The sequence below is a fragment of the Oryctolagus cuniculus genome, chromosome 9 (assembly GCF_964237555.1).
Source record: "Oryctolagus cuniculus chromosome 9, mOryCun1.1, whole genome shotgun sequence".
Lineage (NCBI taxonomy): Eukaryota > Metazoa > Chordata > Mammalia > Lagomorpha > Leporidae > Oryctolagus > Oryctolagus cuniculus.
Window position 1 is genome coordinate 16,583,148 of NC_091440.1, and position 19,003 is coordinate 16,602,150.

The following is a 19,003-nucleotide window of genomic DNA, read 5'->3' on the forward strand; positions in this document are numbered from 1 at the left end:
AGGATTGGTTTTAGATCCTTGATCAAATATAAGTTGGCTGTAGATGTTTGGGTTGATTTCTGGTGTTTCAATTCTGTTCCATTGTTCTATCCATCTGTTTCTGTACCAGTACCATGCTGTTTTGATTACAACTGCCCTGTAGTATGTCCTGAAATCTGGTATTGTGATGCCTCCGGCTTCGTTTTTGTGGTACAAGATTGCTTTAGCTATTCGAGGTCTCCTGTGCCTCCATATGAATTTCAGCATCATTTTTTCCAGGTCTGAGAATAATGTCTTCAGTATTTTGATTGGTATTGCAGGGAATCTGTAAATTGCATTTGGGAGAATGGACATTTTGATGATATTGATTCTTCCAATCCATGAGCATGGAAGATTTTTCCATTTTTTGGTATCCTCTTCTATTTCTTTCTTTAAGGTTTTGTAATTTTCATCATAGAGATCTTTAACGTCCTTGGTTAAGTTTATTCCAAGGTATTTGATTGTTTTTGTAGCTATTGTGAATGGGATTGATCTTAGAAGTTCTTCCTCAGCCATGGCATTGTCTGTGTATACAAAGGCTGTTGATTTTTGTGCATTGATTTTATACCCTGCTACTTTGCCAAACTCTTCTATCAGTTCCAATAGTCTCTTAGTAGAGTTCTTTGGGTCCCCTAAATAAAGAATCATATCATCTGCAAAGAGGGATAGTTTGAGTTCTTCCTTCCCAATTTGTATCCCTTTAATTTCTTTTTCTTGCCTAATAGCTCTGGCTAGAACCTCCAGAACTATATTGAATAGCAGTGGTGAGAGTGGACATCCCTGTCTGGTCCCAGATCTCAGTGGAAATGCTTCCAACTTTTCCCCATTCAATAGGATGTTGGCTGTGGGTTTTTCATAGATTGCTTTGATTGTATTGAGGAATGTTCCTTCCAAACCCAGTTTGCGTAGAGTTTTCATCATGAACGGGTGTTGTATTTTATCAAATGCTTTCTCGGCGTCTATTGAGATAATCATATGGTTTTTCTTCTGCAGTCTGTTAATGTGGTGTATCACGTTGATTGTTCTGCAAACAGTGAACCATCCCTGCATGCCAGGGATAAATCCCACTTGGTCTGGGTGGATGATCTTTCTGATGTGTTGTTGCATTCTATTGGCGAGAATTTTATTGAGGATTTTTGCATGTATGTTCGTCAGGGATATTGGTCTGTAATTCTCTTTCAATGCTGCATCTTTTTCCGGCTTAGGAATTAAGGTGATGCTGGCTTCATAGAAAGAATTTGGGAGGACTCCCTCTTTTTCAATTGTTCTGAATAGTTTGAGAAGAATTGGAGTTAGTTCTTCTTCAAATGTCTGGTAGAATTCAGCAGTGAATCCATCTGGTCCTGGGCTTTTCTTTGTTGGGAGGGCCTTTATTACTGTTTCAATTTCTGTCTCAGTTATGCTTCTGTTTAGGTTTTCTATGTCTTCTGGTTCATTTTAGGTAGGTTGCTTGCCTCCGGGAATCTATCCATTTCTGATAGGTTTCCCTGTTTGCTGGCATACAAGTCCTTGTAGTAATTTCTGATGATTCTTTTTATTTCTGTGGTGTCTGTTGTTACATTTCCTTTTTCATCTCTGATTTTATTTTATTTTATTTTATTTTTATTTTTTATTTTTTGACAGGCAGAGTGGACAGTGAGAGAGAGAGACAAAGAGAAAGGTCTTCCTTTGCTGTTGGTTCACCCTCCAATGGCCGCCGCGGCCGGTGCGCTGCGGCCGGCGCACCGCGCTGATCCGATGGCAGGAGCCAGGAGCCAGGTGCTTTTCCTGGTCTCCCATGGGGTGCAGGGCCCAAGCACCTGGGCCATCCTCCACTGCACTCCCTGGCCACAGCAGAGGGCTGGCCTGGAATAGGGGCAGCCGCGACAGAATCCGGCGCCCCGACCGGGACTAGAACCCGGTGTGCCGGCGCCGCTAGGCAGAGGATTAGCCTAGTGAGCCGTGGCGCCGGCCCATCTCTGATTTTATTGATTTGGGTCTTTTCTCTGCTTTTCTCTGCCAAGGCTATGGAAGCTCCCTGAGTTCACTGACTCTGATCATAGTTAGACAAGGCCATGGTCAAAGTGGAAGTTCTCTCCTCCCTTCAGAGAAAGGTACCTCCTTCTTTTCAAAGATTCAGTTGGTTGGCATACATTTCTTTGTGGTAGTTTATGATGATTCTTTTTATTTCTGTGGTGTCTGTTGTTACGTTTCCTTTTTCATCTCTGATTTTATTGATTTGGGTCTTTTCTCTGTTTTTGTTAGTTAGTTGGGCCATTGGGGTGTCAATTTTGTTTATTTTTTCAAAAACCAGCTCCTCGTTTGGCTGATTTTTTTGTAATGTTTTTTTTTTTTTCTGATTCAATCCTGTTGATTTCTTCTCTGATTTTAATTATTTCTCTTCTCCTACTAGATTTGGGTCTGGTTTGCTGCAGTTTTTCTAGATCCTTGAGATGCGTTGAAAGCTCATCTATTTGGTGCCTTTCCAATTTGTTGATGTAGGCACCTATTGATATAAACTTTCCTCTTAACACTGCTTTTGCTGTATCCCACAAGTTTTGGTATGTTGTGCTGTTATCCTCATTTACTTCCAGAAAGTTTTTGATTTCTCTTTTGATTTCTTCTATGACCCATTGTTCATTCAGGAGCATGTTGTTCAATCTCCATGTGTTTGCGTATGCTCTAGGGATTCCTGAGTTGCTAATTTCCAACTTCATTCCTTTATGGTCTGAGAAGCTGCATGGTATGGTTCTAATTCTTTTGAATTTGCTGAGACTTGCTTTATGGCCTAATATGTGGTCAATCCTAGAGAAGGTTCCATGTACTGCTAAGAAGAATGTAAAATCTTTAGCCGTAGGATTGAAAGTTCTGTATATATCTGTTAGATCCATTTGGGCTATAGTGTCGTTTAAATCTACTGTCTCCTTGTTGATCTTCTGACCGGATGATCTGTCTATTTCTGAGAGTGGAGTATTGAAGTCCCCCAGTACTACTGTATTGGGGTCTAAGTCTCCCTTTAAGTCCGTTAACAAATCTTTTAGATAAACTGGTGCCCTGTAGTTAGGTGCATATACATTGATAATTGTTATATCTTGTTGTATTGATCCCTTAATCATTATATAGTGTCCCTCTTTGTCTCTCTTAACAGTTTTTGTGGTAAAGTTTATGTTGTCCGATATTAAGATGGCTACGCCCGCTCTTTTTTCATTTCTGTTGGCATGGTATATCTTTTTCCAGCCTTTCACTTTCAGTCTGTATGGATCTTTGTTGGAAAGATGTGTTTCTTGTAAGCAGCAAATAGATGGGTTTAGTTCCTTAACCCAGTCAGCCAATCTGTGTCTTTTAACTGGACAGTTCAGGCCATTCACGTTCAATGTGACTAATGAAAAGTGGTAACTTTGCCCTGCCATTTACCAAAGATAAGTTCTAATATATGCTTTGAATTCCCTGTGATCTTTTGCTGTGAGGTTTCCTTCCTTTACCTTCTTTCATATTGATGACCATGTTTCTGTGTTTCTGTGTGTGACACATCTTTAAGCATCTTTTGCAGGGCTGGACGAGTGGCGACAAAGTCTTTCAATTTCTGTTTGCTGTGAAAGGTCTTTATTTCACTTTCATTCATAAATGATACTTTGCAGGATATAATATTCTGGGCTGGCAGTTTTTCTCTCTTAGCACCTGGGCTATATCTCGCCATTCCCTCCTAGCCTGTAGTGTTTCTGATGAGAAGTCTGCTGTGAGTCTGATTGGAGATCCTCTGAGAGTAATCTGACGTTTCTCTCTTGCACATTTTAGGATCTTTTTTTTATGTTTCACTGTGGAGAGTTTAATTACAACGTGTCGTGGTGAGGATCTCTTTTGGTCGTGTTTATTAGGGGTTCTGTGAGCTTCCTGTACTAGGATGTCTCTGTCCTTCTCCAAACCTGGGAAATTTTCTGCAAATATCTCACTAAAAAGGCCTTCTAATCCTTTCTCCCTCTCCATGCCTTCAGGAACTCCTAGAACCCGAATGTTGGGTTTTTTAATAGTATCCTGAAGATTCCCGACAATATGTTTTAGATTTCTAATTTCTTCTTCTTTTCTTTGGTTTGATCTATTTGTCTGTTGAGTTCTTCATTTCATTTTGGTTTCTCTTCACTGTCACACTTTCCTGTTCTACTAGTTTCTGCGTTTCATTTTGATTCCTCCTTAAGATTTCATTTTCTCGAAGGAGATTTACTGTCCTGTCCAGTAAGGAATTCTGTACCTCAAGCATTTGTTTTTGAAAACTTTTAAATGTTCTTATCATAAATTTTTTGAAATCCGTGTCTTGCGTTTCTTCCATCTCATTATTTTCATAATCTTGGCTTGGGGTGTCTCATTCATTTGGGGGTGTCATTTGGGGGTGTCTTCCTTGTCCTTGTTTTCTCGGATTTTGTGTTTGTTCCTTGGCATTGTGGAGATATCTTTGGATTCTTCTTCCCTCGCTGTGGTGTTTTTTTCTTGTTATACTATGACTGTATTACGTGCACTGTCTGCTTTTGATGGAGCCTTAGAGGCTTGAGATGGGTTGGCCTGAGAGCTCTGTTTTGTTCCTCAGGGTTAAGGGTGTGCCAAATGTGACACTCCCAGGTTAGGCATGGTAAATCTCTCTCTCTTTTTTTGATTCAAAAGGGAAGTAATTCCACACAGCTGAACAGAATTGGAGGTAGTTAGCAGGCGAATGATATACCCACAGGAGCCAGAGATCGGAAGCTCTTTCCCAAGGACCACACAGGGAATCTGTTCTGCCCTCAGTGTGGGCTCAAATTCTCCTGCAGTCTCCCTCTGGGTTGCCAAGGTTACTGAATTGTAGCCTCTCTGGAGAGTACTCATGAATTCCGTGAGTTCTCTCCCCCACAATCTCTTTTTTTCACAGTCTCAGTTCATTAGCACCACACATTCACTAGGTACTAATGTACTGTTATTTCACCCCCCGCCCAGAGTCAGGTTTTTCCTGCTAGGGTGAAGGCTGGTGCAGACCTGAGGTCACCCTGCTTATGACGTATGTCCAAGATGGCGCCTGCTCTTTGTCTTGCTCTCCTTTGAGAGGTGAGTAGAGAGAGAGAAACTCGTGTCCGTACCAGTCACTTTTTTTTCTCTCTCTCTCTTCTAGTTAGCCTGGTGAACTTTTCCCCATGGGGTTTCAAGCCTCGTTCCCTCTAGTCTCCTCTTTCTGCTTGCCCACCGGTGTCTCGAGCTATTGAGGTTCAGCTCACCTCGCGTTCCAGCGCTGGTGTGTTGATTCTGCCACTGGTGTCCTGAACTCTGGGCTCCCATGCTCTCCAAGCAGCTCCACTGTGAATCACTAGTTCTGGATGAGTTTCCTTTGCTGTTTCTTCCCCTATTCCTCCTGAACCTGCAGTATCTCCACTTTTATTAAACTGTCTCTCCCCGGACTATCAGTGTGCTCCCTTCCTATTCCACCATCTTGCCGCTCTCCCATAATAAAAACATAGATTTTAAGACTTGGGTTCATGGCTGGCTCAATGGCTCACTTGGTTAATCCTCTGCCTGCATTGCTGGCATCCCATATGGGCACCGGGTTCTAATCCCACTTACTCCTCTTCCAGTCCAGCTTTCTTCTGTGGCCCGAGAGGGCAGTGGAGGATGGTCCAAGTGCTTGGGCCCTACACCCTCATGGGAGACCAGGAAGAAGCACCTGGCTCCTGGCTTCGGATCTGCTCAGCACTATTTGTAGTGGCCATTTGGGGAGTGAACCAGTGGAAGGAAGATCTTTCTGTCTCTCTCCCACTGTCTATATCTCTACCTGTCAAATAAAAAAAAAAATAAAGACTTAGGTTCAAATGTAATTCAAGTGCATATTTTCATAACACTGAATTCCATACAAGTCTCCCTATAAAACACAGAACATTAGGATCATAGTGTATTTTATGGTTTCATATAGTTTCATTGCATTTAGATTTTCCTTCATACATTTACTCTCAAATTATAAACAGTTTTGACTAATCTCTTGGTTTTTGTTTCCATGGACTAAGGAATTTGGCAAGTTTTAGTTACAAAGAATAGACTTTGTAGCAATAATAAAATTTGATGTGAATTAAAACATACTAGATTTTGTAATTATATACATAGAGCGGAAAAAACTCACAAGCTCACTTTTTTTTGGTAACGTAATAAGTATGTTCCAGTAAGATCCATACATGCAAATGTGGTTTTGCCAAATTTTTTTTTTTTGACAGGCAGAGTTAGACAATGAGAGAGAGAGAGAGAAAGGTCTTCCTTCCATTGGTTCACCCCCCAGATGGCCACTATGGCTGGCGCATCCGAAGGCAGGAGGCAGGTGCTTTCTCCTGGTTTCCCATGTGGGTGCAGGGCCCAAGCACTTGGGCCATCCTCCACTGCCTTCCTGGGCCACAGCAAAGAGCTGGACTGGAAGAGGAGCAAGCGGGACCGAATCCTGAGCCCCAACCGGGACTATAACCCAGAGTACTGGTGCCGCAGGTGGAGGATTAGCCTAGTGAGCTGCAGTGCCAGCCGCCAAAATCTTAACACAGTGACAAGGGATTATGTTTTCATCTTAGACCTCAGTGCTGTCAGAGACCATCATTTCTATCCTCCACCTACTTTGCTGCATTTCCTTTCATTTTTCTTTTCTTCCTTCCTTCCTTCCTTTTTTTTTAAACTTTTATTTAATGAATATAAATTTCCAAAGTACGACTTATGGATTACAATGGCTTCCCCCCAATACCGTCCCTCCCACCCACAACCCTCCCCTTTCCCACTCCCTCTCCCCTTCCATTCACATCAAGATTCATTTTCGATTATCTTAATATACAGAAGATCAGCTTAGTATACATTAAGTATACACAGAAACATAAAGTGAAAAATAATAGATGATTTTTTTTAAATGATGATGAAATCAGATCAGACCTATTGTCATGTTTAATCCCAGTGAGAGTCAAGTTGGGAATTGATAATTTCTTTTTTTTTTTTTTTTACAGAAGATCAGTTTAGTATGCATTAAGTAAAGATTTCAGCAGTTTGCACCCCCATAGAAACACAAAGTGAAATATATTGTTTGAGTACTCGTTATAGCATTAAATCTCAATACATAGCACATCAAGGACAGAGATCCTCCTACATGAGGAGTAAGTGCACAGTGACTCCTGTTGTTGACTTTACCAATTGACACTCCTGTCTATGGCATCAGTAATCTCCCTATGCTCCAGTCATGAGTTTCCAAGGCTATGGAAGCCCTCTGAGTTCTCTGACTCTTATCTTGTTTTTTTTTTTTAGTTAGCTGCCCCTACTTTGTTGGAGATGGCCCTCACCAACTGCTAGAACGTTACTTCTCAAACTTACACATAGGGAAGATTTGGCATTTTTTCTACTCTGTTGCCAACCAATGTGTTGCCCTGCTGCAATGATGAATCTGTATCTTGTACTACATGTGACAGCCACAGGAGCCAAGCATGCCCCAAACTGCATTATACCATGATCAGTGAGATATTTTGGTGATTGGAAATCACTGTAAATTACTGAATGTGTAATCTCAAGTTTTCTACTTAACTCATGGTCTAACAATAACCTATATTGCTTGTGTTTAGCTGCACTGTAGTTCACTGTAGCAGGATTCGTGTACAGAGACAAGACACCACAGCCTTTAACAGGAGGTAGTCTTTTATTACTTATGCTGGCATAAAACCCAGGTGGAATTTTATATGAAAAGTCTAAGCCCTGAACAAAAAGGGGTATTTTCTTATATATGGTTTAGCTTCTTGCTTCCCTTATATGGTTAAATACATACATTTGATTGGATATCCTAATGTTACTTGGCAACCACAGGAATTGATAAATACCATGCATTCATACCTTGATGTTTTTTTTTTTTTTTTTCCACACACATATAGAGCTGTAAGCTGTCTGGCAAGGATTAACACCATTGCTCTGTACTAGCAAGCAGAACCTTTAAGCAGATAGTAACTACAGTTAAAGCATTCATAGGCAGATAATCATGTTTCATTCCCAGGGCAGGATCCTTCCTTTTTCTTCTTCTGACCTTGGGAACGCTTTTACCACAACTTTAATCAAGTCAGTTAGAAACAAGTTTAATTAAAAGACAAAGGCCTCAAGCACATCATGGCCGCATTCTGCCTATTCAGATGCACTTCTGTTAGGAAAAACAGCACTACTTACTTGAAGACTGTGGAAATCCCAACTCCCTTGGGAATGTATTTCGAATTGCCCTTTCCAAAGAAAAGGCTACCAAATTCTCACCCTCACTCTACTTTGGAACAAGACAGAGCCTACTTATACACTGGGGGCTAGGCTTCAGCCTTCTGAGGAGTTTTTCTCATGTACCCCTATCTTACATGAGAAATTATTTCATGATCTCCTTTTTGCCCTGTTGCTGGTGAATACAGTATATATTGTGTATGTCCCATGAATCTTAAATCCTTTTGGTACAATTTCCGGGCATACTACTAGAATCTCCCTTTTATTGCACTTGATTTTGGCCCATGATATAATCTTTCCCCTGAAACAAAACTATGCCTAAAATATAACAGGCAATTATTTATTATTTTAATCGTACTTAAGTCAGTTTACTTAGAAACTAAGAATCACCCTACTAAGAATCATCCTACACCAACTGGAATTATTTTAAAACATTGATAGTTAAGAAAATTCAGTAGCTAGGTGACATGCATATACTTTGTAAATAAAGTTTAATTTTTAAAACATCTCCTTTTAAATACTGTTGCTATTGACACTAGGCAAGTACAGCTTAGCCAAGATGAAGAAAACCTTCTGAGGGAGTTTTCTTGGGTATCATCAAATAGTTCGAAACAACGGAAGTTCTCTGAGTTAAAATTCTTTCTTCCTTCATTATTGTTGGGAGTTCAAATTGTTATTTTCAAGGCTACTAGTGAGTTTGGGAACAAGGAGTTGTAACACAATATGGCTTTCACTTTCGGTTTGGAATCTGTAAGTGTTCCTCCAGGATGCAGTTTGGAAAATGTGCCTAGACAGAGTTGAGGTGAATATGTAGCATGCCTCTAATGCTTCTAGCTGTTGAGGATTAGAACTCCTCAGTTCTTCATTGTTGGTTGCTGCCTCTATCACATGTCGCTAAACAACAAGGTATAAATGTTCTCCAGCTTTTGTAGTCTGTCATACAGGAGAGGTAGTCTTTATAAGTTATTCCATCTTGATAAGAACTGAATATCTAAGATAGTGGTTTTATAACTTAATTTTTATGAGCCATTATATTTTTCTGTGGCCAAGCCTTTAAATTGGGAAGGAAGGTGGAGGGCCTCATTTACTGTGTTTAGTTAAGATAAACACTCATCTAAAGTGGTTTATGGAGAGTGATTCTTGGGTGTTTTTATTTTGTAACATGAAAAACACATCAATAAAAAGAATAAATTGTGTGCCAACACTTAATGTAAAAGTCAATGGAAGTATAAAATTTTTAACGTGTCAACTTTCTTATAGATTATAAAACTGGTTTTCTATATTTAATCAAAAACATAGAAAATACTGTGTTGTGTCTTCTCATTGTCATTTGATACAGGGAAAATATGGCTCTGAAAACGATTTATGTGTTAATGTAGCTTTCACAGATATCTGGATTCTTTTCTAGTGGATAAATGACTTAGAAAATGATGGTTTGTATGTAACATGGCCTACAAGTTGCGAAGCATTTCTGAAACCAGGATTCCCTGGAAGTGTGCCTTTTATAAGGCGCAATTTTCATAATTTGGTGAGTTTTATATTTCATTATTATATACTCCTTTTATAAAGTATCTGCTCTCCTTTTTGGATTATCTTGTGTTGATGGGTTAAGAATCTGAGTTGTAAGGAATTAGAACTCCCAATGCAAGAAGATAGAGATGGCATTGCTGACTGGGTAACAAAAGCTAATGATTTCACATAATCTATTTCTTTTTATTCAGTCCTCATGTAATTTTATAATACCAATAATAAATTGGTGGAACATTTTTACATTGTCTCAAAGGAATGTATAATAGTATTTTCTTCATTCTGCGTTATAAAGAACAGATGATTAAATTTTAGTACATTTCAGGGAAAAATGCATAAATACCACTTTGTCAACTATGCATATAATTTCATTATTATAATATTAAGTATCTAAGCAACATTATTATTACTTGGAAATGTGGAGAAAATAGCTAGGGATTTCCCTTTTTTTCACGTAGGAAGAAAATATCTTTTTTTCCTGCAAGAATCTTGAGGAAGCACTATGTTAATGCTATTTTTTGGGAAAAATTCAATTTATTTTCTTATTGAACAAATTTATCACCGAAAATTCAGGTAATGTTTAGAGTAAGGTGTTTTTCTTGTGTGAAAGCAGACTTTATGCCATGCTTTCAAAAAGAAGATGAGTAATGTTAAATTTTATGTACAACTCTGTTTGGATATGTGGCTTTTAGAACTCCTTCATAAATTGTTAAATTATTTCTTTTATTTATATATATTACTCAAAATTCTATTGAATTACAAGAAATTTCTTATTTTTTAGATAACATTTTAAATTTACATTATTGTCAAAAACTTAATAGCACTATTAAAGAGTTCAACAATAAAGTAAAAAGACCGTTGTCCAGCAAGAAAGTAGGCAAGGGCTACATACAATAATCAAATGAAAAGACCTTGAATTTCTTATTGTTATAGAAATTAGACTAACTATGAATTTCATGAAAATTGTGAGGTGTTAAAATAGTGATAATGTACTATCTTTCTTTTAGGTTCTGTTTATTGATCCTGCTCAAGAATATACATTGGATTTTATAAAACTTGCTGAATTTTTCTATGTTCATAAAGCACCTCTTAGGTAATTGTCAGCATATATTACTAAACTGTCAACTGAAGGAAATTCAGTGATGTTCACATTGTGGACATAGAGTACTAATGTGGAGTATAGCTGCAATGCTTGATGTGATATAGCTATATGTAATGAAGTATCATCTACCTTTATGATGGACTGTTGGAGCTGTCTGATAATCTTGTTTCTCCTGTTAGTTTCTGAGGGAAACATCTGTTGACCCTGAGAACCAATAGTAGGATCCATTTCTTTCTTATTTTATTAAGAATAAATGCAGTTGACCTTTTTTTTCTGGGGAATATGGACAATTGGTAATGTCATCACCAGAGAGAATGTTTGATATCTTGCAGGAATTTAGTAGTTCTGAAGATTTTAGTGAATAGGGATTATAATGAAAGTTTTCAAATAATGTCCCTTTTCCTCATTTATTAAATATATTCTTCTCATCTAAATGTTGTAGTCTAATAATATGTGAAAATAATGATATATTGGGTTCTAGAGGTATTTGTAATATTCGTTCTTTGTCTTCTTTTCCCAGAATTGGTTTTGTGTTCATTCTTAATACTGATGATATAGTTGATGGAACAAATGATGCTGGAGTTGCTCTTTGGCGAGCTTTTAATTACATTGCAGAAGAACTTGGCATATCAGAAGCATTTATTTCCATAGTACATGTGAGTTTATGTATTTAATATGATTTCTTTAGAAAATACAATTTTCTTAAATTATAATATTACAATATTTCAAAGTTTATGAAAGCTGTCATTGGGATTAACATCATGGGAATTTTATTTTTTTAATTCCCTAATGAAGTCTGCAGTATTCTCCTGATTTTAAAGATTAGAAAAATAGAAGCTGGTAGTGTATCATGGTGGGTAAAACTTCCATCTACAATGCTGGATCCCATATGGGCACCAGTTTGAGTCCTGGCTGCTCTACTTCTGATCCAGCTCCCTGCTAATAAGCATCGGAAAGCAGTGGAAGATGCCCCAAGTTCTTGGCCCCTGTACACACGTGAGAGACCCAGATGAAGCTCCTGGCCCATCCCCGGTTGTTGTTACCATTTGAGGAGTGAAATGGAAGTCAGTCTCTCCTCTCTCTGTAACTCTGCCTTTTAAATACATAAGCAAATCTTTTAAAAAATAGGAAAATAGGTTTTGAATAAAATCATGAATAAGAAGATAATTACCAAAATAAATATTATAAATGGCAAAGTATATATACACTTCCTAAAGAATTTGCCTTTGAATTATCTACTAGGATGTATATAGCATAATGCTATAATCTCTTGGAAAACCAAATTACACCTGAAACCATAGGGTTTAATGCAAAGCAACATGAAAGTAAGTATTAAATATGTAGCACAACCTATAATTTGTGCTGAACAATTAGAAAGGAAAAAGAAGGGGAGACATGAATAAAGGAATATTTACAGAAACAGCATTAGAATACACTGGGATCTGGATTGTGAGAAAATTGGTGGTTATTCAATCCATGCTTTTGTGTCTTCAAATCCCATTGAAAGCCACATTATTGAGCCAACATCCTTCTAGCAGTGTTCTTTGGATGACTAATTTAGAATAATTTCAACAAAAGAGAACTTTTAGTAAAACACATGAGTTATGCTTTCATTTTTCTAGGATAAGACTAGCAATTGAATGAGTGGATTATGTGGTAGGTGTGTGGTCAATTTTTAAAGGAATTTCCACCTGTTTTCCAAAATGATTGTACATCTTTACATTCCCACCTCCACTCCCATGCCACCTCCTACTCCCTCTCCCATCCTGTTCTTCATTAAGATTCATTTCTAACTAAATTTACATACAGAAGACCATCTCTGTACTATGTAAAGATTTCAACAGTTTGCACCCCCCCACACACACATTGTATAAAGTACTGTTTGAGAACAAATTTTGCAGTTAATTCTCATAGTACAGCTCATTAAGATCAGAGGACCTACATGTGGAATAAGGGCACAGTGACTTCTGTTGTTAATTTAACAATTAACACTCTTATTTAGGACATCAGTTATCACTCGTGGCTCTTGCCATGAACTGCCAAGGCTATAGAAGCCTTTTGTGACCACAAACTCCATCAGTATTGAGACAAGACCATAAGCAAAGTGCAAGTACTCTCCTCTCCTCCCTTCAGAGAAAAGTATATCCTCCTTTAATGGCCCCTTCTTCCCACTGAGGTCTCACAGTGATCCTTCAAGTAGGATATTTTTTGCCATAGTGTCTTGGCATTCCATGTCTGAAATGCTCTCATGGGCATTTCAGCCTCATCTGAATGCCTTAAGGGCTGACTCTGAGGTCAGAATGTTACTTAAAGTGATTGTCATTCTATGAGTCAGCTGTGTGGACTACTTTGATGTTGGACATTCCCTCCTTTTTAATTCTATTATTACCAGACATTTGATGCTATTTGTATGATCTCTTTAACACTTAATCCTATCTATAATATGATATATAATAATAATAATATATCTTAATATAAATCTCTTAATATGATCACTTTAACAATTAAGATAGCATTTTTATCACCAGTTTTAATGGGATTTGGAGTCCCATGACAGGTTTTTAACTGTACCCTTAGAAATAAGTCTGGAAGAATGTATTCAGAACTATACAGCTTTACAGTTATAAGCTTCCTCTCCTCCCCTTATTCCCCCTTATTTTTTTACTGAGATCTATTTTCAGTTGACTTTATATACATATGATTAACTCTAAGTAAAGAGTTCAACATATAGTATGGAGAAAAATAAATAAAATTAAAAAATAAAAAACTCTTCCCCAACAGTCAAGAAGAGGGCTGTTCAAGTCATTGCTTCTCAAAGTGTCAATTTCACTTTTATAGTTTTTGTTTTAGGTGTGCTATTAGTTCTCACAGATCAGGGAGAACATATAGTATTTGTCCCTTTGGGACTGGCTTGTTTCACTGAGTATGAAGTTTTCCGGATTGCTCCATTTTGTTGCAAATGACCAGATTTCATTTTTTTTAACTACTGTGTAGTATTCCATAATGTACATATCCCATAATTTCTTTATCCAGTCTTCATTTGATGGGCATTTAGGTTGATTCTATGTCTTAGCTATTGTGAATTGAGCTGCTATAAACATGGAGGTGCAGATAGCTCTTTTGTTGACTGATTTCATTTCCCTTGGGTAAATTCCCAGAAATGGGCTGGCCGGGTCATACGGTAGGTCTATATTTAGATTTTGGAGGTATGTCCATACTATCTCTGTGGTGACTTTACCAGTTTACGTTCCAACTAACAGTGGATTAGGGTACATTTTCACCCCATCCTCTCCAGCATTTGTTGATTTCTGTATGAGAGCCATTCTAAAGGGGTTGAGGTGAAACTTCATTGTGGTTTTGATTGGCATTTCCCTGACTGCTAGTGAGTAATCCTGAACATTTTTTTCTTGTGTCTATCGGCCATTTGGATTTCCTCTTTTGAAAAATGTTTGTTTTAGTCCTTGGCCCATCTGTTAACTGGGTTGTTTGTTTTGTTGTAGACTTTCCTAATCTCATTGTAGATTCTGGTTATTAATCCTTTATCAGTTGTGTAGATTGCAAATAATTTCTTCCATTATGTCGGTTGCCTCTTCACTTTCCTGACTATTTCTTTTGGCATACATGGCTTCTTAATTTGAAGTAATCGCATTTATTAATTTTGTCTTTGACTACCTGTGCCTCTGGGGTCTTTTCCAGGGATTTTTTACCTGTGCCAGTGTCTTGCAGGCTTTCTCCAATGTTCTCGATTAATTTGAGAGTATTGTGTCATATATTTAGATCTTTAATCCATGTTGAGTGGAATTTTGTGAAAGGTGTAAGGTAGTGGTCTTGCTTAGTACATCTGCATGTGGACATCCAATTTTCTTAGCACCATTTGTTGGAGAGACTGTCCTTATTTCAGGGATTGGATTTAGCTCCTTGGTCAAATATAAGTTGGTTATAGATATTTGGAATGATTTCTGGGGTTTCTATTCTGTTCCATTGGTCCATGCATCTATTTTTGTACCAGTACCAGGCTGTTTTGATTATAACTGCCCTGTGGTATGTCTTGAAATCTAGTATTGTGATGTTTCTGACTCTGTTTTTGTTGTATAAGATTGCTTTAGCTATTTTGGGTCTCCTGTGCCTCCATATGAATTTCAACATCATTTTTTCTGGATCTGAAAAGAATGTCTTGGTATCACATTGAATCTGTAAATTGCTTTCAGAAGAATGGGCATTTTGATGATACAGATTCTTCCAATCCATGAACATAGCAGATTTTTTCCATTTTTTGTGTCTTCATCTGTTTCTTTCTTTAATGTTTTGTAATTCTCATTGTAGTGATCTTTGATGCCCTTGAGTAGATTTATTCCAACGTATTTGAATTTTCTGGTAGCTGAGATTGATCTTAGAAGTTCTTTCTCAGCCGTGGCATTGTCTGTATATACAAACTGTTGAAATCTTTACTTAATGTATGCTAAACTGATCTTCTGTATATAAAGAGAATCGAAAATGAATCTTGATGTGAATGGAAGGGGAGAGGGAGTGGGAAAGGGGAGGGTTGCGGGTTGGAGGGACGTTATGGGGGGAAGCCATTGTAATCAATATTCTGTACTTTGGAAATTTATATTCATTAAATAAAAGTTAAAAAAAATAGATCACTCATTTTTAATGGCTAATACTTTTAAACTCCCCCCTTCTTTTTTTTTTTAAAGATGTATTTATTTATTTGAAAGGCAGAGTTACAAACAGGCAGTGGCATAGGCAGAGGCAGAGAGGTCTTCCACCTGCTGGTCACTCCACAAATGCTCCAAGGGCCAGAGCTGGGCTGATCTGAAGCCAAGAGACTGATCTAAAGCCAGGAGACAGGAGCTTCTTCTGGGTCTCCTACTTAGGTGCAGGGGTCCAATCACTTGGACCAGTTTCTGCTGCTTTCCTAGGCCATTGCAGAGAGCTTGATTGGAAATGGAGCTGCCAGGTCTCAAACCGGTGCCCACATGGGATGCTGGCACTGCAGGTGCATTTTACCCACTATGCCACAGTGCTGTCCCCTAAACTCCCTTTTTAAACTGAAAAACTTGACTGTATGTTTTCTTTTTTTTTGTTTTAAGTGCAAAATTACCTGACTCTTATTGCTGTGTTTAGGCTCTCATATTTCCCTTAGAAATTAAGCTTGCTTACTGTATGCTCTAATATTATTATACATCTTTACTCAATTTTTCATATTTCAACTATCAATACATAAACACTGAAATAATCTACTATAATCGTAGAGATGTCCATTCCTCTCACTTATCAAATTTTGCATTGTGTATTTTCAAGTTATTTTATTAGCTACATATAATTTTAGGGTTTTTTTCTTAAAGTTTAATTACCTTGGTATTTTATGGCTACCTACGTTTCTTTTGTTGACTACCTTTATTATGCATACTTTTCTGTTTTATATCCATTATTCTAGTATGCTTAAGTCTAATTTACCACAATTATCAATATAGTTGGGCTTACTGTTACCATCTGCTGGTTGTTTTTTTATTTTTTATTTTTATTTTTTGACAGGCAGAGTGGACAGTGAGAGAGACAGACAGAAAGAAAGGTCTTCCTTTGCCGTTGGTTCACCCTCCAATGGCCGCTGCGGCCGGCGTGCTGCGGCCGGCGCACCACACTAATCCGATGGCAAGAGCCAGGTGCTTCTCCTGGTCTCCCATGCGGTGCAGGGCCCAAGGACTTGGGCCATCCTCCACTGCACTCCCTGGCCACAGCAGAGAGCTGGCCTGGAAGAGGGGCAACTGGGACAGAATCTGGTGCCCCGACCAGGACTAGAACCCGGTGTGCTGGCGCCGCAAGGTGGAGGATTAGCCTAGTGAGCCGCAGCGCCGGCTCTGCTGGTTGTTAAAGATACACCTTATATGTCTCAATCACTCTAGATTAAGTGGACTGTCTGTTTTTGATGGAGCCTTAGAGGCTTGAGATGGGTGTGGCCTGAGAGCTCTGTTTGGTGTGCCTAACGTGACACTCCCAGGTTAGGCGTGGTAGATCTCTCTCTCTCTCTATTTCTTTCTTTTTTTGATTCAAAAGGGAAGTAATTCCACACAGCTGAACGAAGTTGGAGGTAGTTAGCAGGCAAATGATATACCCACAGGAGCCAGAGATCAGAAGCTCTTTCCCAAGGACCACACAGGGAATCTGATCTGCCCTCAGTGTGGGCTCAAATTCTCCTTCAGTCTCCCACTGGGTTGCCAAAGTTACGGAATTGTAGCCTCTCGGGAGAGTACTCACGTGAATTCCGTGAGTTCTGTCTCCCCCACTGTCTCTTTTTTCACAGTCTCAGTTCATTAGCACCACAAATTTACTAGGTACTAATCTCCTGTTAATTCGCCCCACCCAGAGTCAGGTTTTTCTGCTAGGCTCAGGGCCGGTGCAGACCTGAGGTCGCTGTGCTTATGACGTATGTCCAAGATGGCGCCTGCTCTTTGTCTTGCTCGCCTTTGAGAGGTGAGCGGAGAGAGAGAAACCCGTGTCCGTACCAGTCACTTTTTTTTCTCTCTCTCTCTCTCTCTCTTCCAGTTAGCCTGGTGAACTTCCCCCCGCCCCGGGGGTCGTTCCCTCTAGTCTCCTCTTTCCGCTTGCCTGCCGGTGTCTCGGGCTATTGAGGTTCGGCTCACCTCGCGTTCCAGCACTGGTGTGTTGAGTCTGCCGCTGGTGTCCCAAACTGTGGGCTCCCACGCTCTCCACCCAGGTCCACTGTGAATCACGCGTTCCGGAAGAGTTTCCTCTGCTGTTTCTTCCCCTACTCTTCCTTGAACCTGCAGTATCTCCACTTTTATTAAACTGGCTCTCCCCAGACTATCAATGTGCTCCCTTCCTATTCCGCCATCTTGCCTCCTGTCAGTCATTTCCTTTTTCTAATCAGAGATACCTTCTTTCTTATTCCCCATGCTAGGAACCATGCCCGAGTCATGGTAGAGGGTCTGTAGCGACTGATAAAATGGAAAAATTGAAAAAAAAATAAAAGAGTAACAGATTATATTCTGCAAATATACTTAGAAAATCTGAGAGTAGGGGAATAGAGGGGGTACAGATAAATCCTAGCCAAGGTACTTACTGAAGAGCAATCAGAAATGAAAATGAAGCACTTGTGAAATAATCCATCTAAAGTATTTTACATATACCTTTTTAAGGATAGTTAACCGTAATTTTGTAAAGAATCACTGTGTCTGGTATTATAAAAACAGAATATAACAAATTTGTTATGATATTTTTGAAAACCATAAAATATTCTAAAAGTTTTTATTAGAGATACAGCACACTGTATAATTAAAATGATTTATTTGAGTTGTATCTATATGTATTATGCTTAGAACATAGAAAATATAAAATGTTCACTTTTCAAATCTTTTCTACATTCTAATGAAAAGAAAGAAAAGTAATTGCCACAAAAATGAAAATTAATTCTTTGTTTCCATAGATGTACCAAAATGTGAAGAATAAAAACGTACTCACTGTGGACAATGTGAAGAACGTTCTTCAGAATAAATTTCCTCATGCTAATATTTTGGATATTTTGGGAATTTATTCTCAGTATGATAAAGAAAGAAAGGTAAGGTGAGACATTCTATTCAGTGAAATCAGCCGGGAGAAAAAGACATATGCTGTATAATGTCTCTCCAATGTAAACTATAAAAAATTAGAAGTCACAGGAACAGAAAGTCAAATATTGGTTACCAATAGCTCAAGATTGTGGTATTGAGATGTTCTGTTGGTCAAAGGGCACAAAATTTTGGTTATACAGGAGGAGTAAATGTTCATCATGGTTACTATAGATAATAGTAGTATATTGTGTACTTGACAGTTACAAAGTATATTTTAACAGGTTTCTGTACAAGAAAAAAATAAGTATTTGAGGTAATACGTTTTCTTTATAGCTTTATTTAGCCATCCAACAATGTATACATACATCAGATTATCAGATTGTATAATACAACTACATAAAATTTTTACTTGTCAAGTCAGAAAGGGGAAAAAAAAGGCTGTTATACAAAGAAATTCCCAAAGAGAATGAGAAATATCACAAAGAAATTCTCAGAGTTTTGATTCTGTGATGGTAGAATAGGTAAAAGGTGGACTGCTGCAGGCCAGAGGAAAATAGTGCTTTTAAAAAGGGGAGCAAGTGCATTCTCA

General features: G+C 38.4%; 1 protein-coding gene across 7 annotated transcripts in view; it reads left to right on the forward strand.

The window, feature by feature from the left end:
* Positions 1–19,003, forward strand: part of UGGT2 (UDP-glucose glycoprotein glucosyltransferase 2) — a 249,271-nt gene that overhangs the window by 119,378 nt on the left and 110,890 nt on the right. For all 7 annotated transcript variants that reach the window (XM_070048689.1, XM_070048688.1, XM_008260110.4 and 4 more), the window contains 4 exons: positions 9,623–9,742; positions 10,749–10,834; positions 11,364–11,499; positions 18,291–18,422. In XM_070048689.1, the coding sequence (XP_069904790.1) occupies positions 9,623–9,742; positions 10,749–10,834; positions 11,364–11,499; positions 18,291–18,422 (474 nt within the window). The remainder of the gene's footprint in view (positions 1–9,622; positions 9,743–10,748; positions 10,835–11,363; positions 11,500–18,290; positions 18,423–19,003) is intronic.